At 44.2% G+C, this 17424-nt stretch overlaps 1 protein-coding gene across 5 annotated transcripts in view; it reads left to right on the plus strand.

Moving 5' to 3' along the window:
* herc1 (HECT and RLD domain containing E3 ubiquitin protein ligase family member 1) overlaps nucleotides 1-17424 on the plus strand; it is a 37052-nt gene that overhangs the window by 11077 nt on the left and 8551 nt on the right. Inside the window, exons 18-54 of one of the 5 annotated variants that reach the window (XM_079455443.1) lie at nucleotides 135-350; nucleotides 642-815; nucleotides 1208-1322; nucleotides 1409-1529; nucleotides 4069-4243; nucleotides 4678-4957; nucleotides 5349-5469; nucleotides 5572-5623; nucleotides 6293-6561; nucleotides 6785-7009; nucleotides 7169-7289; nucleotides 7377-7614; nucleotides 7802-7971; nucleotides 8072-8227; nucleotides 8300-8406; nucleotides 8483-8593; nucleotides 8839-9009; nucleotides 9148-9387; nucleotides 9493-9576; nucleotides 9709-10238; nucleotides 10506-11287; nucleotides 11383-11599; nucleotides 11699-11859; nucleotides 12260-12376; nucleotides 12455-12662; nucleotides 12806-12927; nucleotides 13009-13238; nucleotides 14033-14301; nucleotides 14381-14433; nucleotides 14903-15100; nucleotides 15204-15381; nucleotides 15459-15726; nucleotides 15909-16122; nucleotides 16406-16611; nucleotides 16722-16849; nucleotides 16951-17087; nucleotides 17173-17373. In XM_079455443.1, coding sequence (XP_079311569.1) covers nucleotides 135-350; nucleotides 642-815; nucleotides 1208-1322; nucleotides 1409-1529; nucleotides 4069-4243; nucleotides 4678-4957; nucleotides 5349-5469; nucleotides 5572-5623; nucleotides 6293-6561; nucleotides 6785-7009; nucleotides 7169-7289; nucleotides 7377-7614; nucleotides 7802-7971; nucleotides 8072-8227; nucleotides 8300-8406; nucleotides 8483-8593; nucleotides 8839-9009; nucleotides 9148-9387; nucleotides 9493-9576; nucleotides 9709-10238; nucleotides 10506-11287; nucleotides 11383-11599; nucleotides 11699-11859; nucleotides 12260-12376; nucleotides 12455-12662; nucleotides 12806-12927; nucleotides 13009-13238; nucleotides 14033-14301; nucleotides 14381-14433; nucleotides 14903-15100; nucleotides 15204-15381; nucleotides 15459-15726; nucleotides 15909-16122; nucleotides 16406-16611; nucleotides 16722-16849; nucleotides 16951-17087; nucleotides 17173-17373 — 7365 coding nt within the window. Of the gene's footprint in view, nucleotides 1-134; nucleotides 351-641; nucleotides 816-1207; nucleotides 1323-1408; nucleotides 1530-4068; nucleotides 4244-4677; nucleotides 4958-5348; nucleotides 5470-5571; nucleotides 5624-6292; nucleotides 6562-6784; nucleotides 7010-7168; nucleotides 7290-7376; nucleotides 7615-7801; nucleotides 7972-8071; nucleotides 8228-8299; nucleotides 8407-8482; nucleotides 8594-8838; nucleotides 9010-9147; nucleotides 9388-9492; nucleotides 9577-9708; nucleotides 10239-10505; nucleotides 11288-11382; nucleotides 11600-11698; nucleotides 11860-12259; nucleotides 12377-12454; nucleotides 12663-12805; nucleotides 12928-13008; nucleotides 13239-14032; nucleotides 14302-14380; nucleotides 14434-14899; nucleotides 15101-15203; nucleotides 15382-15458; nucleotides 15727-15908; nucleotides 16123-16405; nucleotides 16612-16721; nucleotides 16850-16950; nucleotides 17088-17172; nucleotides 17374-17424 lie in introns of all 5 variants that reach the window. The other 4 variants (XM_079455446.1, XM_079455442.1, XM_079455444.1 and 1 more) reach the window with 4 other exon arrangements.

The following is a 17424-nucleotide window of genomic DNA, read 5'->3' on the forward strand; positions in this document are numbered from 1 at the left end:
AAAATGTAATTGAAAGAACTGTTGCTCTATGCAAGTCAACTGCTTGTTGCTTTAATATTTGAAATAGTTTTAAATAAGTTGTTCTGGCATTCACATGTCATAGAAAGTTTTTGTCTTTTCCTGTCTTTCTGTAGGAATCCCAGATCTGGTTGATCCGGAGTGTGTGCCAGGGCCGGCTCAGTGCTGGGTGTGGCTGGTGGATCTAGAGCGTACCGTTGCCCTGCTGGTGGGACGCTGTCTTGGGGGAATGCTGCAGGGAGCTCCGCCCTCACCAGAAGAGCAGCACACTGCCCATTGGCTCAAAACACCGCTCTTCAGTAACGGCTTAGAGACTGACATACCCCAGCTTGGTATGCACACAAACTCATTAATCACAACAGAAACATATGAATGTGTTTGTGCAGGACTAACATGTCTCTAATAAATGCTAAGTCAGCATGAAAATTAACACTTGTTATTTGTTAATGCACATTCAAGCTCTTATAAGAACAAATCTGTGCTTGCCATTCCAAGGAAAAATATCTATTTTGTATACAAACCTTTTTCTTGGTGAATGTTTTGTTTCACTCTGAAATACGAAGTAAATGGGTTGTGATTGTTGTTTAATGTTGATGTTAAAGCTAAATGCGCATGTGTTTCAGATGCTTGTATCAGCTCTTTGCTGGAAGTGGCTCTTTGTGGAAATGAAGAGCAAAGGCCATTTGACTGCCAGTTATGTGCAGATGTGACTGTGATGGTGGATTTGGCTCTTGGCTCAACTAAAGAACCCACAAACAGCCTGTGGACAAACATGCAGGACTATGCAATCAGCAAGGGTATGACATCACACAACCTTAAACACAGTTTGTAGGGGTGTGTGACTTGCAGGGCTTGCCAGGCTGTTGAGTTTGCCACTTGCAGAGCATAGAGCCATCAAGTCCATTACATGTAATATGTCTTTGATATACAAACCTTTGCACATAACATTTGAATGGAAAATCAAAATATAGATAAATAAGATTACAACAAACATGAACAGATATTGAAAAACATTTTCATAATTTTTCTCAATGTTGTTAAAGAGTGCATTGCAATAATTCAGTTCCTAAAAGCTTGCGAAATCCTTCCACGTCACGAGTTAGCCCATTTATCCACTTGTTGAGAATTGTATAAAACTGGATCTGTCGATGTAGTTTAAGTACATTTTTGATTGTTCATGTGTTTGTAGATTGGGATAGTGCGTCACTGCCCAATGAAGCTCTGCTAGATATGGTGTCTCGCTTTGTTCTGGCTGTACTGCTGAAACACACAGGGCTGCTGGGACAGGCTTGTGGAGAGGGGAGGTATGACCTCATATCAAGCATCATTATAGAATCACCACAGAATAACTCATTATAGGCACAACTGAAAGTTTTTTGTCTTCCTGCAGGTATCAGCCATGTAAGCTGTTGGCAGAGGTCTATCGCAGTGTTTATAAAGTTAGGAATCGCCTGTTGGCTTGCAAGAACATGGAGCTCATCCAGACCCGGTCTTCATCCAGAGAGCGCAGAGTATGAATTCATCATCTTACATGCTTACTAGTCATTCACACCAGTTGCTCCAGATACCTGTCTGAGATTACTAGTTTCTTTGCTTCTATTTTGTGTTTTCTATGTTAATGCAACATTTAATTATAAATAAAATTAGGAAAAATATAGTTTTCAGGAAGTTCAATGTTGCAAAAAACTTTCAGAAACCTTATACGAACCTTGGGCGAGTGTATCAAGCACAGAAATACTACATCATACGTCCAACTAATTTTTGGACAAGTTGACCATGTAAAGCATGAGAATCCAGCACGTTTAACATTTTTAAGAAGTCAGAATGCATGAAACAGTGTAAAATCACCCCTTTAACAATACGCTGTATATACAGTGGGTACGGAAAGTATTCAGACCCCCTTACATTTTTCACTCTTTGATATATTGTAGCCATTTGCTAAAATAATTAAATTTCATTTTTTTCTCATTAATGTACACACAGCACCCCATATTGACAGAAAAAACACAGAATTGTTGACATTTTTGCAGATTTATTAAAAAAGAAAAACTGAAAAATCACATGGTCCAAAGTATTCCGAGCCTTTGCTGTGACACTCTTATATTTAACTCAGGTGCTGTTCATTTCTTCTGATCATCCTTGAAATGGTTCTACACCTTCAATTGAGTCCAGCTGTGTTTGATTATACTGATTGGAATTGATTAGGAAAGCCACACACTTCTCTATATAAGACCTTACAGCTCGCAGTTCATGTCAGAGCAAATGAGAATCATGAGGTTAAAGGAACTGCCTGAAGAGCGCAGAAACAGAATTGTGGCAAGGCACAGATCTAGCCAAGGTAACAAAAACATTTCTGCTGCACTTAAGGTTCCTAAGAGCACAGTGGCCTCCATAATCCTTAAATGGAAGACATTTGGAACGACCAGAACCCTTCCTAGAGCTGGCCGTCCGGCCAAACTGAGCTATCAGGGGAGAAGAGCCTTGGTGAGAGAGGTAAAGAAGAACCCAAAGATCATTGTGGCTGAGCTCCAGAGATGCATTCGGGAGACTGGAAAAAGTTGTAGAAAGTCAACCATCACTGCAGCCCTCCACCAGTCGGGACTTTATGGCAGAGTGACCCTACAGAAGCCTCTCCTAAGTGCAAGACACATGAAAGCCTGCATGGAGTTTGCTAAAAAACACCCGAAGGACTCCAAGATGGTGAGAAATAAGATTCTCTGGTCTGATGAGACCGAGATAGAACTTTTTGCCCTTAATTCTAAGCGGTGTGTGTGGGGAAAACCAGGCACTGCTCATCACCTGTCCAATACAGTCCCAACAGTGAGGCATTATTGTGGTGGCAGCATCATGCTGTGGGGGTGTTTTTCAGCTGCGGCCAAGTACAGTGATATCCTGGACGAAAACCTTTTCCAGAATGCTCAAGACCTTAGACTGGGCCAAAGGTTCACCTTCCAACAAGACAATGACCCTAAGCACACAGCTAAAATAACAAAGGAGTGGCTTCACAGCAACCCTGTGACTGTTCTTGAATGGCCCAGCCAGAGCCCTGACTTAAACCCAATAGAGCATCAATGGAGAGACCTGAAAATGGCTGTCCACCAACGTTTACCATCCAGCCTGACAGAACTGGAGAGGATCTGCAAGGAGGAATGGCAGAGGATCCCCAAATCCAGGTGTGACAAACTTGTTGCATCTTTCCCAAAAAGACTCATGGCTGTATTAGATAAAAAGGGTGCTTCTACTAAATACCGAGCAAAGGTTCTGAATACTTAGGACCATGAGATATATCAGGTTTTCTTTTTTAATAAATCTGCAAAACTGTCAACAATTCTGTGTTTTCTGTCAATATGGGGTGCTGTGTGTAAATTAATGAGAATTTTTTTATGGCTTTAAAAACTTAAATGGCTGCAATATAACAAAGAGTGCACAATTTAAGGGGGGTCTGAATACTTTCCGTACCCACTTTATTACATATTGTGCTCACTACTAAAAAATTACCAACACTGATGAAAATGTGTCCGAAACATGGGATGTTTTGTCAAAAATAAAGTGCATTAAATTATCAACTAAGATGTTATGATAGTGGTTGGTTCAATGTTTATATAAACTAATTAGTCCTTAACTTTGAAATCCGTATTATCAATTGTATGCCTTTTACAAAGAAAGATTGCATTAAAAATACAACAAATCTCACAAAATAACTTTTAAAATACTGTTTAAGTTGTTACTGTTATTGATATACTTGTGAAATGTTTTTTAAATATCAACAAATATATTTGTGTGTAGATTTAAACAAATCTTACTAGATCAATATAATAATTCTTATTAAATTATGTCATTGCGGTTCGGAAGTGACCAAATTTGGGGAGAGGAAGAACATTCTAAAACTTTCTGAAAGGACAATATGAAATTTAACTGCACAATTACTAGAAATTTGATATTATACAATATGCATATAGAAAATAAATGTTCAAGATGTTTCCAACTCTGACTTGGCACCAATTCTGTAGCATGGCCCATATACAGTAATGTAATTTCTCCCCTGTGCAGATCTCTGATAATGTGGACTCGCTAGAGATGGACCCTCAGGAGCACTCGTTCACCCGTACCATAGACGAAGAGGCTGAACTGGAGGAGAGAGATCGAGAGAGAGACAGAGAGGAGGGACACCAGGAACAGGAAGATGAGGACGAGGAGAGAGAGCATGAGGTCATGACTGCAGGAAGTGAGTTTGGATGTGTGTGAAGAGCATCTGTGTGTATGTTGACATTGGCTGATGCTTTGGGTGGCGTTGAATGAACTTAATCACACATTAATGCGCACCCTGTACCCTAACAGTTTTCGTTCTCCAGTAAGAGATGAAAATCTGATAGTTTTACATTGAACTTATTTTCAGTATCATTTTGTTATAAATGGTCTTATTGAAAGCATCTGATCAGGATCTGGTGGACGTGAAATGTTATTTTTACCCATTGCTATGCAATAGCACACAACATACACCGATTAAATAAAAATACAAAGTAGAGCAGTAACCTGACTATGGCTTTATGGAATAACTCTAATAGCATTGTGTAATAATCAGTCATAGATGCCTTATAACAGCGTCACGCTTCTTGGCTGCTTCCCTAATATGGCCGTTCTATGTCTTGGCGGGCACAGAAATCTTTCAATGTTTTCTGTCAACACGGGAAGCCACACGAGGAAGAGACCGGGATCGACCCAGCAGCATGAGTGTACAGGAAGAGCCTGCTCAGCCCGGTCCGGAACGCAGGAACAGCACGGCTCCTCAGGAGGGACAGGATCTTTACACCACTGCATGCAATGCTGTCATCCACCGCTGCGCCATGCTCCTGCTGGCCGTCAGCACGCCGCTCACTCACACCAGTCAGCAACACCTGGTGGGCGGGGCAAACCAGGATGGAGGCGTGTTTATGACGAGGTGAGTGATGTCATAATAAAGTATAAACATACCTTAAAAAAGTTATACTAAACCTGGAAAATGAACCTGGTGAACATTTTGAACTGTTTTAATCGTAATGAGTAAAAAAGGTCTCTCTTAAGCTCAGTGACCCCCTCTCCAGTGCTCTGCTATAACTCACTCCACTTGTCAAGGAATGCCTGACCTACTTTTTAAATTTCACATAATTCAGTTACGACTTCAGTTATGTGCTGACCTAATTTTAAAGCACATTTAAAAGACTGACCCAATTGCAATTACTTTAAAAGCTGTGTGCATTAGTGATATTGACAAATATTTGGGTCATTATTCTTGACGATTATGAGAACACACAAGAGATTTTATTCTATTGTCATTTTGCGTGGGTTTATAGGAGTGAGAGCTTGTCGGCTGAAAGTCGGTCCATTCAGAACAGTCCCAGTTACAGGCTCACAAAATCCAGGAGTGAGTCTGATCTCTCTCAACCAGAGTCTGATGAAGAAGGATACTCACTGGTGAGTTCAACCACACACCACACCTTTTATCTAATCTGCTTCACTCTTTGTATCATTGTAGTGATTTGTAGTTATATAACCAGTTGGTGTGATCTCTTTCAGAATGCAAGGAGGAATGTGGATCTGGATTTAGCTTTCACACCTAGCAAAAGAGGTAACGTCCCCTCCCTCAGCCCTCACAGACCCTTTAGTCGTGCACTACAGCTGGAACACATTGTACATCGCTATTAAAACATTTCTGCAGACATGTGTCTCTTACAGCTCTGTGTCAGTCTGGTTTCTTATACATGGCTCCATTAAACCATGAAATTCCTGCTGCAGTTTTGGTTAATTTGTAAAACAAAAATCTACATTCGGACATCGTCCTTTATGTAAATCCATTATGCATATTTTTACTCACAATGAACAAACAAAAAAGTGAAACAAGTGCTTATAACATGTAACTATTAACGGGATAGTTCACCCAAAAATTCTGTCATCATATACTCACCCTCAAGTTGTAACAAACCTTGTCTTTGTTCTGTTGAACACAAAATGTGGGTATTTTTTACTACCTTTTTAATGTTTTCTACTGTGGTAGTCAATGATGTCCCAGAAATGTCAGTCGTTAACACTTTTCCAAATATCTTTGTGTTTAACAGAACAACTACATTTATACACGTTTGAAACCAGTTCGGTTGGAGTAGTTCATGATAGAATTTTCAGTCAAGTCAATTGCAAATACAAGAGTGCTGAATCTACATTTCAAGAGCAAGGTTTAGCATAAACATACTGTGGGACCAGCTTTTATCTAATGTAACAGATTTGTTCTTATGTCTTCTAGGCTTTCTCTACAGTTCTCCAGATTCCTCAGCTGACTGGTTTGGAAGACGCTCGGCCCATGAGTGTCTGTACAGCTCTTCACAGTCCTACGAGGAGTCAGACCTCGACCTGAGCCACTCGCTTAGGCTTCATGCTCTCATCGAGAACATTGTGAACTTCATCAGTGGAGATGTTGGAAATGCTCCTATGTTTAAAGAACCAGAAGAGAGCGTTTCCACCAACCCGCAAGCCATTATAACAGCCATGGGGCAGCAGCAGAGCCGAGCAGAGGTGTGTGCACTTCTGTGTTTAAGCTAAAAGTGAGCAAACCAAGGTTTAGAAACTGGTGGTAAATAAGGTGATAGAGGTCCTTATATTCTTCCTCCCATACAATGAGTGTACTGTATGTAAAATATGATCTAGTTACACTTTTTATTTACTAAAGAAATAACCCTCACCTCCATTTACAATATGTGTTCACATCTGTTTTTTTTTGCTGTTGTTGTTTCTTTAGTTGCGTCTGGAGGCCCTGCATCAGATTGTGGTGTTGATTTCTGGGATGGAGGAGAAGAGCAGCCAGACGATTTCTGGAGGTGGAACTGAACGTACAGGCCTCAGTTTTCACTCTGCCTCTCTGCTCACGTCTGTCAGACTGCAGTTTCTCTCTGGATGTTTTGGCCTGGGTGCCGTCAGCAGTGGAGGAATGAAGGGAGAGAGTGTCCAACTGCACCACTACCAGGTTATTGTTGTACATCTTTTTAAATCGATTCCAATTAGAACAATAGCAGACTGTGTACTCTACAAGGCTGGCATGCTAAAGGTTACGATAAATCATTTAAAATGGTGTCAAGAATGTAGTCCGAGATTTTCCAGTGATGTGATTTGTGTTTCATTGTAGGATGGAATCCGAGCAGCCAAGAAGAGTTTACAGATGGACATTCAGACAGCTGTGCATAAGATATACCAGCAGCTGTCAGTCACATTAGAGAGAGCTCTGCAGGCTAACAAACACCACATAGGTGAAGTATTCGAGCAAACCCACACAGGTTCATATAGGGTACTGTATATTAACGCTAGCATGTATTCACAGTTGTGTATGTTTTCAGAGGCCCAGCAAAGGCTGCTTTTGGTGACGGTCTTTGCTCTAAGTGTGCGATACCAGCCTGTAGATGTGTCCCTGGCCATCTCTAGTGGCCTCTTGGATGTCCTCTCACAGCTTTGTGGTACAGAAACTCTTCTTGGACAGACTCTGCAGCTCCTACACAAACCTGCGGGCTCTCAGCTCAACACTGCTCTTAAAGTGGCCAGCACAAGACTGCTGCAGATACTGGCCATCAGCACGGGGTATGTCTGTTCACTCACAGACTGCATTTGCGTCTCTAAAGACGCTAAGATATAAAATCAGAACACAATAAAAAAATCATATCAGGTCGTATTTTATAACGTGTTTAAATATAATTTAAATGGGATTCCAAAATACACATAATTTGAGCAACACAAGACTCACTCAGTTATTCTGTTGCTTATTTAGGACATATGCAGACAGGTTGAGTCCTAAGGTGGTCCAGGCGCTCTTGGATCTTCTTTGTAGTCAGCTGAAGACACTGCTGTCTCAAGCTGCTGGAAGCACACTCAACGCAAGTCCAGAACTCCAGGAGAAAGCGGACGACTGCGCAGATGCTCAGAAAAAAGATTTCAGAGGTAGGGCTCTCTGAGCAACTGCAACGTTACATTCATTGCACTAACATACCCTAAAGTTTTATTTTATTGTGAGATATTAATGCATTATTTTTTTGTATAGCATTGTTACGCAAGAGGCACACTGCAGAGTTGCACCTCGGAGATTTCCTGGTGTTTCTGCGTCGAGTTGTCTCTTCCAAAGCAATCCAGTCTAAGATGGCCTCTCCCAAATGGACCGAAGTACTTCTCAACATTGCCGCTCAGAAATGCTGCTCAGGTAAAACAACGGCATACATGTAAATAACACACAGACACAGATATTGAAGGTTAGTATATCTGTATTTTTCAGGTGTTCCGTTAGTTGGTAATTTGAGGACGCGGTTGTTAGCCCTGCATGTACTGGAAGCTGTACTTCCTGCCTGTGAGAGCAGTGTGGAGGACCATCAGATGACCCAGGTCTGACTCCAAACACTTGTGTTGTGCTCTTATTAAATGACTGTGTGTTTCAGTGCTTAATTGATTTGTGTGGTAGGTGGTGGAGAGATTGTTCTCGCTGCTCTCTGACTGTATGTGGGAAGCACCTGTTGCTCAAGCCAAACACACAATTCAGCTGAAAGAGAGAGAGCAGGAACTCAAACTACAGGTGAGGGAATGTGAAGAAGATTTTACACCTTCAAAATGTACTTAAACCTGACATTCTTCTCTCTATTATGTTATTTACATGTATAGGTTTGTCAGATGCCTTTATCCAAAGCAACTTGAAATGCATTTGAGCTATGATTAGATTGCGCTGCCAGCACAATGCTCTTCCAATTCGAACATCAATGTCATTATCATTATTTTACATGCATGTCATTACATCACCTTTATGGTTGTCAATATTTTTAGGGTGAGGCCGAGGAGGAGGAGGAAAATTTGCCCATTCAGGAAGTGACCTTTGACCCAGAGAAGGCACAGTGCTGTGTGGTGGAAAGTGGACAGGGGTTGACTCATGGCAGTGGAGGCAAAGGTTATGGTCTGGCATCCACTGGCATTTCCTCTGGCTGCTACCAATGGAAGGTTGGACACTTAATTTCATACCCAGACTACCACACACACTAGTATCTCAAAACTCACCATGTTGTGTATTTAACTATTGAAGTACATTAAAGTGCGTGCACGTGTTTACAAATGTTTTTTGCCCTGTGCTGTTTTCAGTTCTTCATCGTGAAGGAGAATCGTGGAAATGAGGGCACCTGTGTGGGTGTGTCACGCTGGCCTGTGCACGACTTTAACCACCGCACAACAGCAGACATGTGGCTGTACCGTGCGTACAGTGGCAACCTTTACCACAATGGAGAGCAGAGCCTCGCTCTGTCCAGCTACACGCAGGGAGACTACATCACCTGTGTGCTGGACATGGAAGCTAGGACGGTGTCCTTTGGCAAGAATGGAGAGGTGCGGCACAGCCCAAAAGCAAAAACATAGTCAACCAATTTTACGATATGTTTTCAAAACACATTTTGCCAAATTCCTCTCATGACCTGCATGTTTGTGTGGCAGGAACCCAAACTGGCTTTTGAGGATGTTGATGCCACAGAATTATATCCCTGTGTGATGTTCTACAGCAGCAACCCAGGAGAGAAGGTTAGACAAACAGAGAAAGGCAAAAGTCAAAAACAAAACAAGGAGAATAAAATAATTGACTAACCTTGTGCCTTTAAAATAATGCAAAAAAACAACACAAATCTGTCTCATCTCTGGTCGCTTACCCTACAGGTAAAAATCTGTGACATGCAGATGAGGGGCACACCCCGTGACCTGTTACCTGGTGATCCCATCTGTAGCCCCGTCGCCACCGTCCTCGCAGAAGCCACCACCCAGCTGGTTCGCATCTTACATCGATCTGAGCACTGGACCCAAACCATCAACCGCAGCATCCTCCAGCGCCTCCAGCAGATCCGAGGCTGTCTCCGAGACGGAGCTCCTCCAGGAGGGGCCACCAGACTGCGCAAGAGCCGCTCGGCACAGAGCCGTGAAGAGCAGGACGAGAAAGAAGAAGAGCGAGAGGAGGAGAGAGGAAGAAGCGGACGACACACCACGGCGGAGCTGTCTGAGCCGCACCTGCGGACGCTGTGCCACCAGGTGTGGCCTGTGCTAGCTGTTATCGGGGGAGTAGATGGTGGGTTGAGGATTGGGGGACGGTGTGTGCACAAGCAGACAGGGAGACATGCCACTCTGCTGGGTGTTGTGAAGGATGGGAGCACTTCCGCCAAGGTGCAGTGGGATGAGGCAGAGATCACCATCAGGTGAGAGACGGGTGAATGTTTGTGTGGTTTGTTGCACTCTGGATCTATCAAACTGAGTCATTTCTTTTACCTCGTTCCTACTTCCCCAAGGTCTCACATTCTCTGGGTATCTCTCGAAGTTTTGCTTTTCTTCTTCTTTCGCTAATCATTTCATTGCTTTTTCCTGTGCATTAGCTCCATAAGGTTGCATGTCCCTGGCCCTCCTCCCTGCTCCCTCACTTTCTCTCTTCCTCTCTCTTGTTGGTTTGTCACTTCTTGTCATTGAAGCTTCCCCACTTTTTGGTCGCCCAGTGACACGCCGCTGTACAACTTGGAGCCCATCGAGCCTCTGCCATTCGACGTGTCTCGTTTCCGTGGACTGACTGCAGGACTGCTGCTGGACCTCACTGCCCTTGCCAACTTGCAGGACGACGGCCCCAGACCCGCCTCAGCCCGCCGGCACGAGCGCAGACACCGGCACGAACCCCAGGAGGAACGTGAGGGCGAGCCACCTGCCAAACCGAAAGAGGGAACAGGTGACCTGCGTGTATCTCACAGCTTGGATGAGGTGCGAGCCCGTGCCCCTCCTAACTCCCGGTCTGAGAGCGAGCTGGCTACCTACACGCAGGATGCTTCACCACAGGCTCCGGCAGAAGGACGTCGAAGGCTGCAGGACACATCAGGGTCACGGGGAAGCTCACAGGAGGCAGCCGCGCAGATAGAAGTGCATGCGGTGCAGCTGTCGTATCTGTACCTCGGAGCGATGAAGACTTTGAGCGTGCTCCTGAGCTGCAGTAAATATGCTGAACTCCTGCTCATCCCCAAAGTGATGCCTGACAGTGGTCATAACGCGGATTGTGCCAGCCCCGGCGTGAGTGTCTGTCAGGAGGAGGCGGAGCTGAGATCGGCTCTGCAGTTCCTGATGCGACACATGGTGAAACGGGCAGTGATGAGGTCGCCCATCAAAAAAGCGCTCGGCCTGGCGGATCTGGAGCGGGCACAGGCTATGATCTATAAACTGGTGGTCAACAGTCTACTTGATGAACAAGAAGGCCACAGCGCCAAAACAGGTACACAATACATGTCTGACACACATGAAATCACAAGGTTTAGATCACACGCCACAGTTTTTTTTCATAGACTACATGACTCTGTGTGTTTTTAGTGGATACAGAGTGTGAGGAGTTAGAGGGCGACCAACAGTTTCAGACTCCAGTCACCACCTCCCCCTCAGCGTCCAGCAGCACCTCCTTCATGAGCTCTTCACTAGAGGACACCACCACGGCAACCACGCCTGTTACCACAGCAACCACACCTGTTACAGATGCTGAGACTGCACCAGCTTCTGAGTCACCTGGAGTGATGCCTCTCAGCCTGCTCAGGTACACACGACACATTTTTTCAGAATCCCTTTAATAATGTCTGTGTGACCATTGAGTTGCAACCTGTCTTGATTAATGTGCATGTGTATGTGGGAGCAGACAGATGTTCTCCAGCTACCCAACAACCACCCTGCTGCCATCGCGGAGGGCTCAGACCCCTCCGGTCTCATCCTTGCCCACCTCGCCATCAGATGAGCACGGCCGTAGACAGAGCCTCACATCACCAGAATCCCAGCCTGCCAGAACCACCAGCAGGACAGGTACAAACACAACCAGAGATTGCATTAGACTTTCTCATTATTCGTCATTTTGACCCACAGGGTCGTTAAAATTCCATCATAATCAATGATCATTTTAATTTGGTTAAGACATATTGACTTTTTAGACGTATACCCAACCCAGTTTTTACTCACAAATTGTGTCATTTTAATCAGTAACTTACATAATGACCACATAGAATTGATTATGCATTTATTTCTAAAATATATTCAGTAGAATTCTTCAAATTTACATGTTTTTTTTCATGCAAACTCTTACCCTGATTAAGTATTAACTATTGACATTTTTATAATTTAATTAGCAAAATGTCCAAGCATTTTCACTAGTCCTTTCAGTATTTAGTTTTCAACTGCACAACTGTCTGTGTTTGTTTCCTTAAAGCATCATCAGACCCCACCAGTCGTCTCTCCACATCTCCGCCACCACCTGCCATCAGTGTTCCACTGTTAGAAATGGGCTTCTCACTCCGACAGATCATGAAAGCTTTGGAAGCAACAGGTACTTTGATCTCCTCTATTCCTCAAGAGACGCGACCTTCTCATCAGTTTTAAGATTATGTTTTGTCTTGGTCTGTAGGTGCACATGGTGAGGCAGATGCTCAGAACATCACTGTACTTGCCATGTGGATGATCGACCACCCGGGGACGGGAGACTCAGAGGAAGCTTCAGACCCCTGCTCTGGTGCTGCGGGAGGGGGTAAGGGTGGGGAGAGAAGTTCCCTGCGCTCCCCAGGAGACATCCCAAATGCTGATTCTGCAGAAACGGAGGAGGGATTTAGTGAGAGGTGATTCATACGTAATGTGTGACAAGCCTTACCTCAACTTGCAAAAAGATAAACAGTATTTATTGACTGTGAGCCTTTCTGATTGGCTAGTTTTAACATTCCAAAATAATAGCATACAATACCTGTAATCTTTCCCTCCACAGTCCTGAAAGTCTCGATCAAGATGCGGCCTCTGCCTCGGCCGTTCCCACTCCCAGAGGTCGCTCCACTGCTAGCAGGAAGCATCGCTTCGACCTTGCTGCGCGCACTTTACTAGCTCGTGCAGGTATGTCATTATTCAAACCAAAACATCTTAAAAACCCATGCAACACGGATACATCAGTAATAGTGTGTTATTTTTTTCCAGCTGGACTGTACCGCTCAGTGCAGGCACATCGAACGCAGGCCCGTCGAGAAGGATCTGGACTGCAGCAGGAGCCTGGACCTCTCAGGGCACTGTACGACTTCAATCTAGATGAAGAATTGGAACTGGAGCTTGATCAGGAGGCCATGGAAGCCATGTTTACACAGGAACTTGCATCCGACTCTGACATTCTGGGAATGTGGATCCCGGAGGTACTGGACTGGCCAACATGGGTGTGTGTGACAGCAGCTTGGGGCTGCCGCTGCTTTACTACTTGCCTTTAACCCCACTGCACGGCACTCTGATGCAAACATGCCCACGTTACTCAATCTTTTTTTCTACATTTTGAATTAGTAGCTTTTCAAAGTATGTAATAACAGATTTAGCTTTAGGAATTATGTTCACTGAAAACAACCCACAATTAATCAAAACTAATAGTAAGGCTGTGTTTATTTTATCTTCAGAGTAGCCAGCCTTTGCCTAAAATTTGTAGAAATGTACTCTGAATTCTTCCAGTCAATTCTGGAGTCTTATTGGCAGTTTTTTCTTCATTATTTAGTCCAATCCTTCCCTTTCAAAAACGTTTTTATTCAACAAAATTTCAGTTAGCTGAGCTACTGTGTAAAGTTTTTGTAACGTAGCTAACATTCAACATTAAGGCATAAGGTTTTTAAGGACATGACGAGTATTTTAGTCATGTGACCCCGAATTTTCAACCGGTAGTGTACACACATTACGAATACTCCAGTATTCCAGCACTCATGGGCACAGTCGGAATTCTCCTGAAAGCTCAGTTTCTCACTCATCTGTCTAACTAACACTGGTGCATGCCCTTCTTGGCCCATCAAAGACATATGATAATGGGACACCTCAGCACTTACCTCTGTTTCAATGATTTGCTTTTGAGTTCAAATGTGTGTTGCATACATTTCTAACCAAATGTAACCAAAAACTACTTTAAACCAGATCAAACTTGCGCTCCCATCTAACCTCAGTTGTTTGGTTTTGTTTTGTCCTCCCGTGTTAGCACGTGTGTGAGTCTGAAGACCGTGATGAGGTGGTGGTGTGCGAGCTCTGCGGGGTGAGCGTGTCCAGCTTTAACCAGCACATGAAGAAGAGTCACCCGGGCTGTGGTCGCAGTGCCAACCGCCAGGGCTACCGCAGCAACGGATCCTACGTGGACGGCTGGTTCGGAGGAGAGTGTGGAAGCGGGAATCCATATTACCTGCTCTGTGGCAGCTGCAGAGAGAAGTACCTCAACATGAAGAGCAAGATTAAAGGACCACTGCCAGAAAGGTGTGAGAGAAACATGTTCACTGTCATATTATGATTGTGTGACGTAAATGTAACATTTTTACTTGTCTGTGTTGTTTAGGTATAAAGGTCAAGCGCCAGACCTGCTGGGAAAACAAGACAGTGTGTATGAAGGTATCAAAAGCTTCTCTCCATAATCTTTCACAACACACCCAATGGGGTTTATAAGAACAAACGCAAGAGCAAACACTTAAAAGTGAAGTGTGTGACGTGCACAGCATCATAATGAATTGCAAAAACGTTTAAATATTTTCAAAAGGTTTTTCCTCTGAATATTTGGGGGATAGTTCACCCACATATTTTGTCATCATTTTGTTCAACCTCATGTTGCTCAAAACCTGTATGACTCCATCTTCTGTGCGACACAAAATACATTTTGAGAAGTCAATGAGTGCCAATGATTACCAACATTCTTCAAAATAGTTTGTTTTCTGCTGAAAAAAGTCATACAGGTTTGGAATGACGTAAGGGTGAGTAAATAAAAAAGAATTTTCACATCAACTTTAAGGATTGTGAAAACTATTTCCAACCCCTGCTGATATGTATTTTGGTCTGATTATATGTTGTGTAATTATGTCAGAAGACTGGGACATGCTGGATGTAGATGACACCGAGCGTCTAACTGGTGAGGAGGAGTTTGAGATGCTCTCTGCACCGCTGGGTCTCAGTGAACGCAGACCCGTCCCCGAGGCCGTTCATTTTCCAGACACTGACCCCCTCGGAGCCTCGGTTGCCATGGTTACTGCCACTAACAGCATGGAGGAGACTCTACTGCAGATAGGTCAGATAATAACATCCTAAAGCTGAAGTTATGTGGTCGATGACAGTGAAGATATCTTCTAACTCTGAATATTTTAATATTGTGTACTTTGTGATTTATATAGGTTGCCAGAGCTCGGTGGATAAGAGCTCATCAGGTCGATTGTCTCTGGGCGAGCAGGCGTCCAGTCTGCAGACATCGAACACCGATCGTCTGGTGGCTCTGAAAAGAGTCACTGCAGCAGCACAAGTGCTGTTGGCCAGAACAATGGTCATGAGAGCACTGTCTCTGCTGTCAGTCAGGTGTGTGTGCTGCTTCTTGTGTCTGTCCGTTTATGTGTGTGCCCGCATGTAAATATATATTTATATTTACTTTTCAGTGGGTCTAGTTGCAGTCTGGCGGCAGGCTTAGAGTCTCTGGGCTTAACAGACATTAGGACTCTGGTGCGTCTGATGTGTTTAGCTGCAGCAGGTAGAGCCGGACTATCCACAGGTCTTGCATTAGGCCCTGGATCCTCCGAGCGTCCTCGAGGGGCCAGCAAGCCCACCAAACCCATCTCCTGTTTGGCATACCTCAGCACTGCCGTGGGATGCCTGGCATCAAACAGCCCCAGCGCTGCGAAGCTCCTCGTCCAGTTGTGCACTCAGGTTGCCAAATGTTCTCAGAAATATGTAGTAAATATTATTCTCACTTAGAGATGATGGCTGTAGACAAAAGCCCTGGAATGTTTTCTGTTTTTCCCAACACATCTAACTGCTGCAAAGTAAAATAAATAAGTACTTTTGTGTTCTCTGCAGCAGTTAGATAAGTACTTTTGTGTTCTCTGTAGAATCTGATATCAGCTGCCACAGGGATGAATCTGACAACAGTGGATGATCCTATCCAGCGGAAATTTCTGCCCAGTTTTTTAAGAGGTGTGGCTGAGGAAAACAAACTGGTGACGTCACCCAATTTTGTGGTGACTCAGGCACTGGTAGCCCTGCTTGCTGATAAAGGTGCCAGACTTCGACACGGTTACGACAAGGCTGAACAGGAAAAGAGAGGTCAGTCAACATGTAGCCAACCGCTTGCCACATCGTGCACATGTTTGTATGTTTTTCAGCTGTCTTGAATTTAATTTCTTGTGTTTAATCTCATTACTTTTGTTTGTGGTGTTTTATTTGTTTCACAGTCTGACAGTCATATCACCGCCACTACGTTTTCACATTTTCTTCTGATTGTGTTTATATGTGTTTCTTGTTCACACCCTGGCTTTGTTCTGCTTGGGTCGTCGCAGGGTTTATATCACCTGTCCTTACCCACATTTCCTATGCCCCCTTGCTGTAGGCCCCTTGGAGCTGGCAAATGCGCTGGCGGCATGTTGCCTCTCATCCCGACTCTCATCGCAGCACCGCCAATGGGCCGCACAGCAGCTGGTGCGCACACTGGCTGCTCATGACCGAGACAACCATAGCCGCCCTCAGACCTTTGCCGACGTGGTAGGAGACCTGCGGAAGTGGACCGCATACAGACTAGAGGCTCATCAGAGCAGGGTATTATACAATGCATTCTGGGATGCAAACTATGCTGCTTTAACCCTTTCATGCAAATCACATAGCATGTAGCTGTTTTCATCAGTGGTTTTTAATTTGGTCTCTTGTAGGTGATCACATGTGGGTGGTGTAGCAAAAAAGGCCTCCTGGCCACCAGTGGGAATGATGGAACGGTCCGAGTTTGGAACGTGACCAAAAATTTATACACTCTTCAGCAGACATGCGTCTTTAACAAAGCGTGAGTTTTTCTCATTCTCCTTTGATTTATGACAGCCATCAAGGTCGTTCTTCTCCCGTTAAAACTGCTAACTGTAAGGATACTGTTCTGTATCTTGTCAGCGATGACACTCTGGAAGAGTCTGTGAGTAATCTGGGCTCACCAGGCGATCCAAACCTGGCTCCAGTGGCCTGGAGTGTCAGTGGGAAATATCTGGCTGCTGCCATGGAGAAAGTTGTCAACATCTGGCAAGTCAATGGTGGGTCACCAATGCTAATAACATTTATTTAATGATAGTTTAAACCATAATAGTGCAATCTTTAGAAGTTTCTGTTGCTGTTAAGGTGGGAAGGCCTCGTTGGATCTGCAACCCCATTGGGTGTCAGCATTAGCTTGGCCCGAAGAGGAGGCCGGGTCTCTGTGGGGTGGGGAACCTCGAGAGTTGCTTTTGGTGGGTCGTATGGATGGGACGCTGGGCATACTTGAGGTTCTGGATGATTCAGACCTGCAGAGAACTGAACTTCAACACTGCTTCAGGAAAGACGGTACTGTAATCATTAACATCCAAACACACCCTATATATATATATATGTTTA

This window comes from Barbatula barbatula (genome assembly GCF_947034865.1).
Source record: "Barbatula barbatula genome assembly, chromosome: 1".
Lineage (NCBI taxonomy): Eukaryota > Metazoa > Chordata > Actinopteri > Cypriniformes > Nemacheilidae > Barbatula > Barbatula barbatula.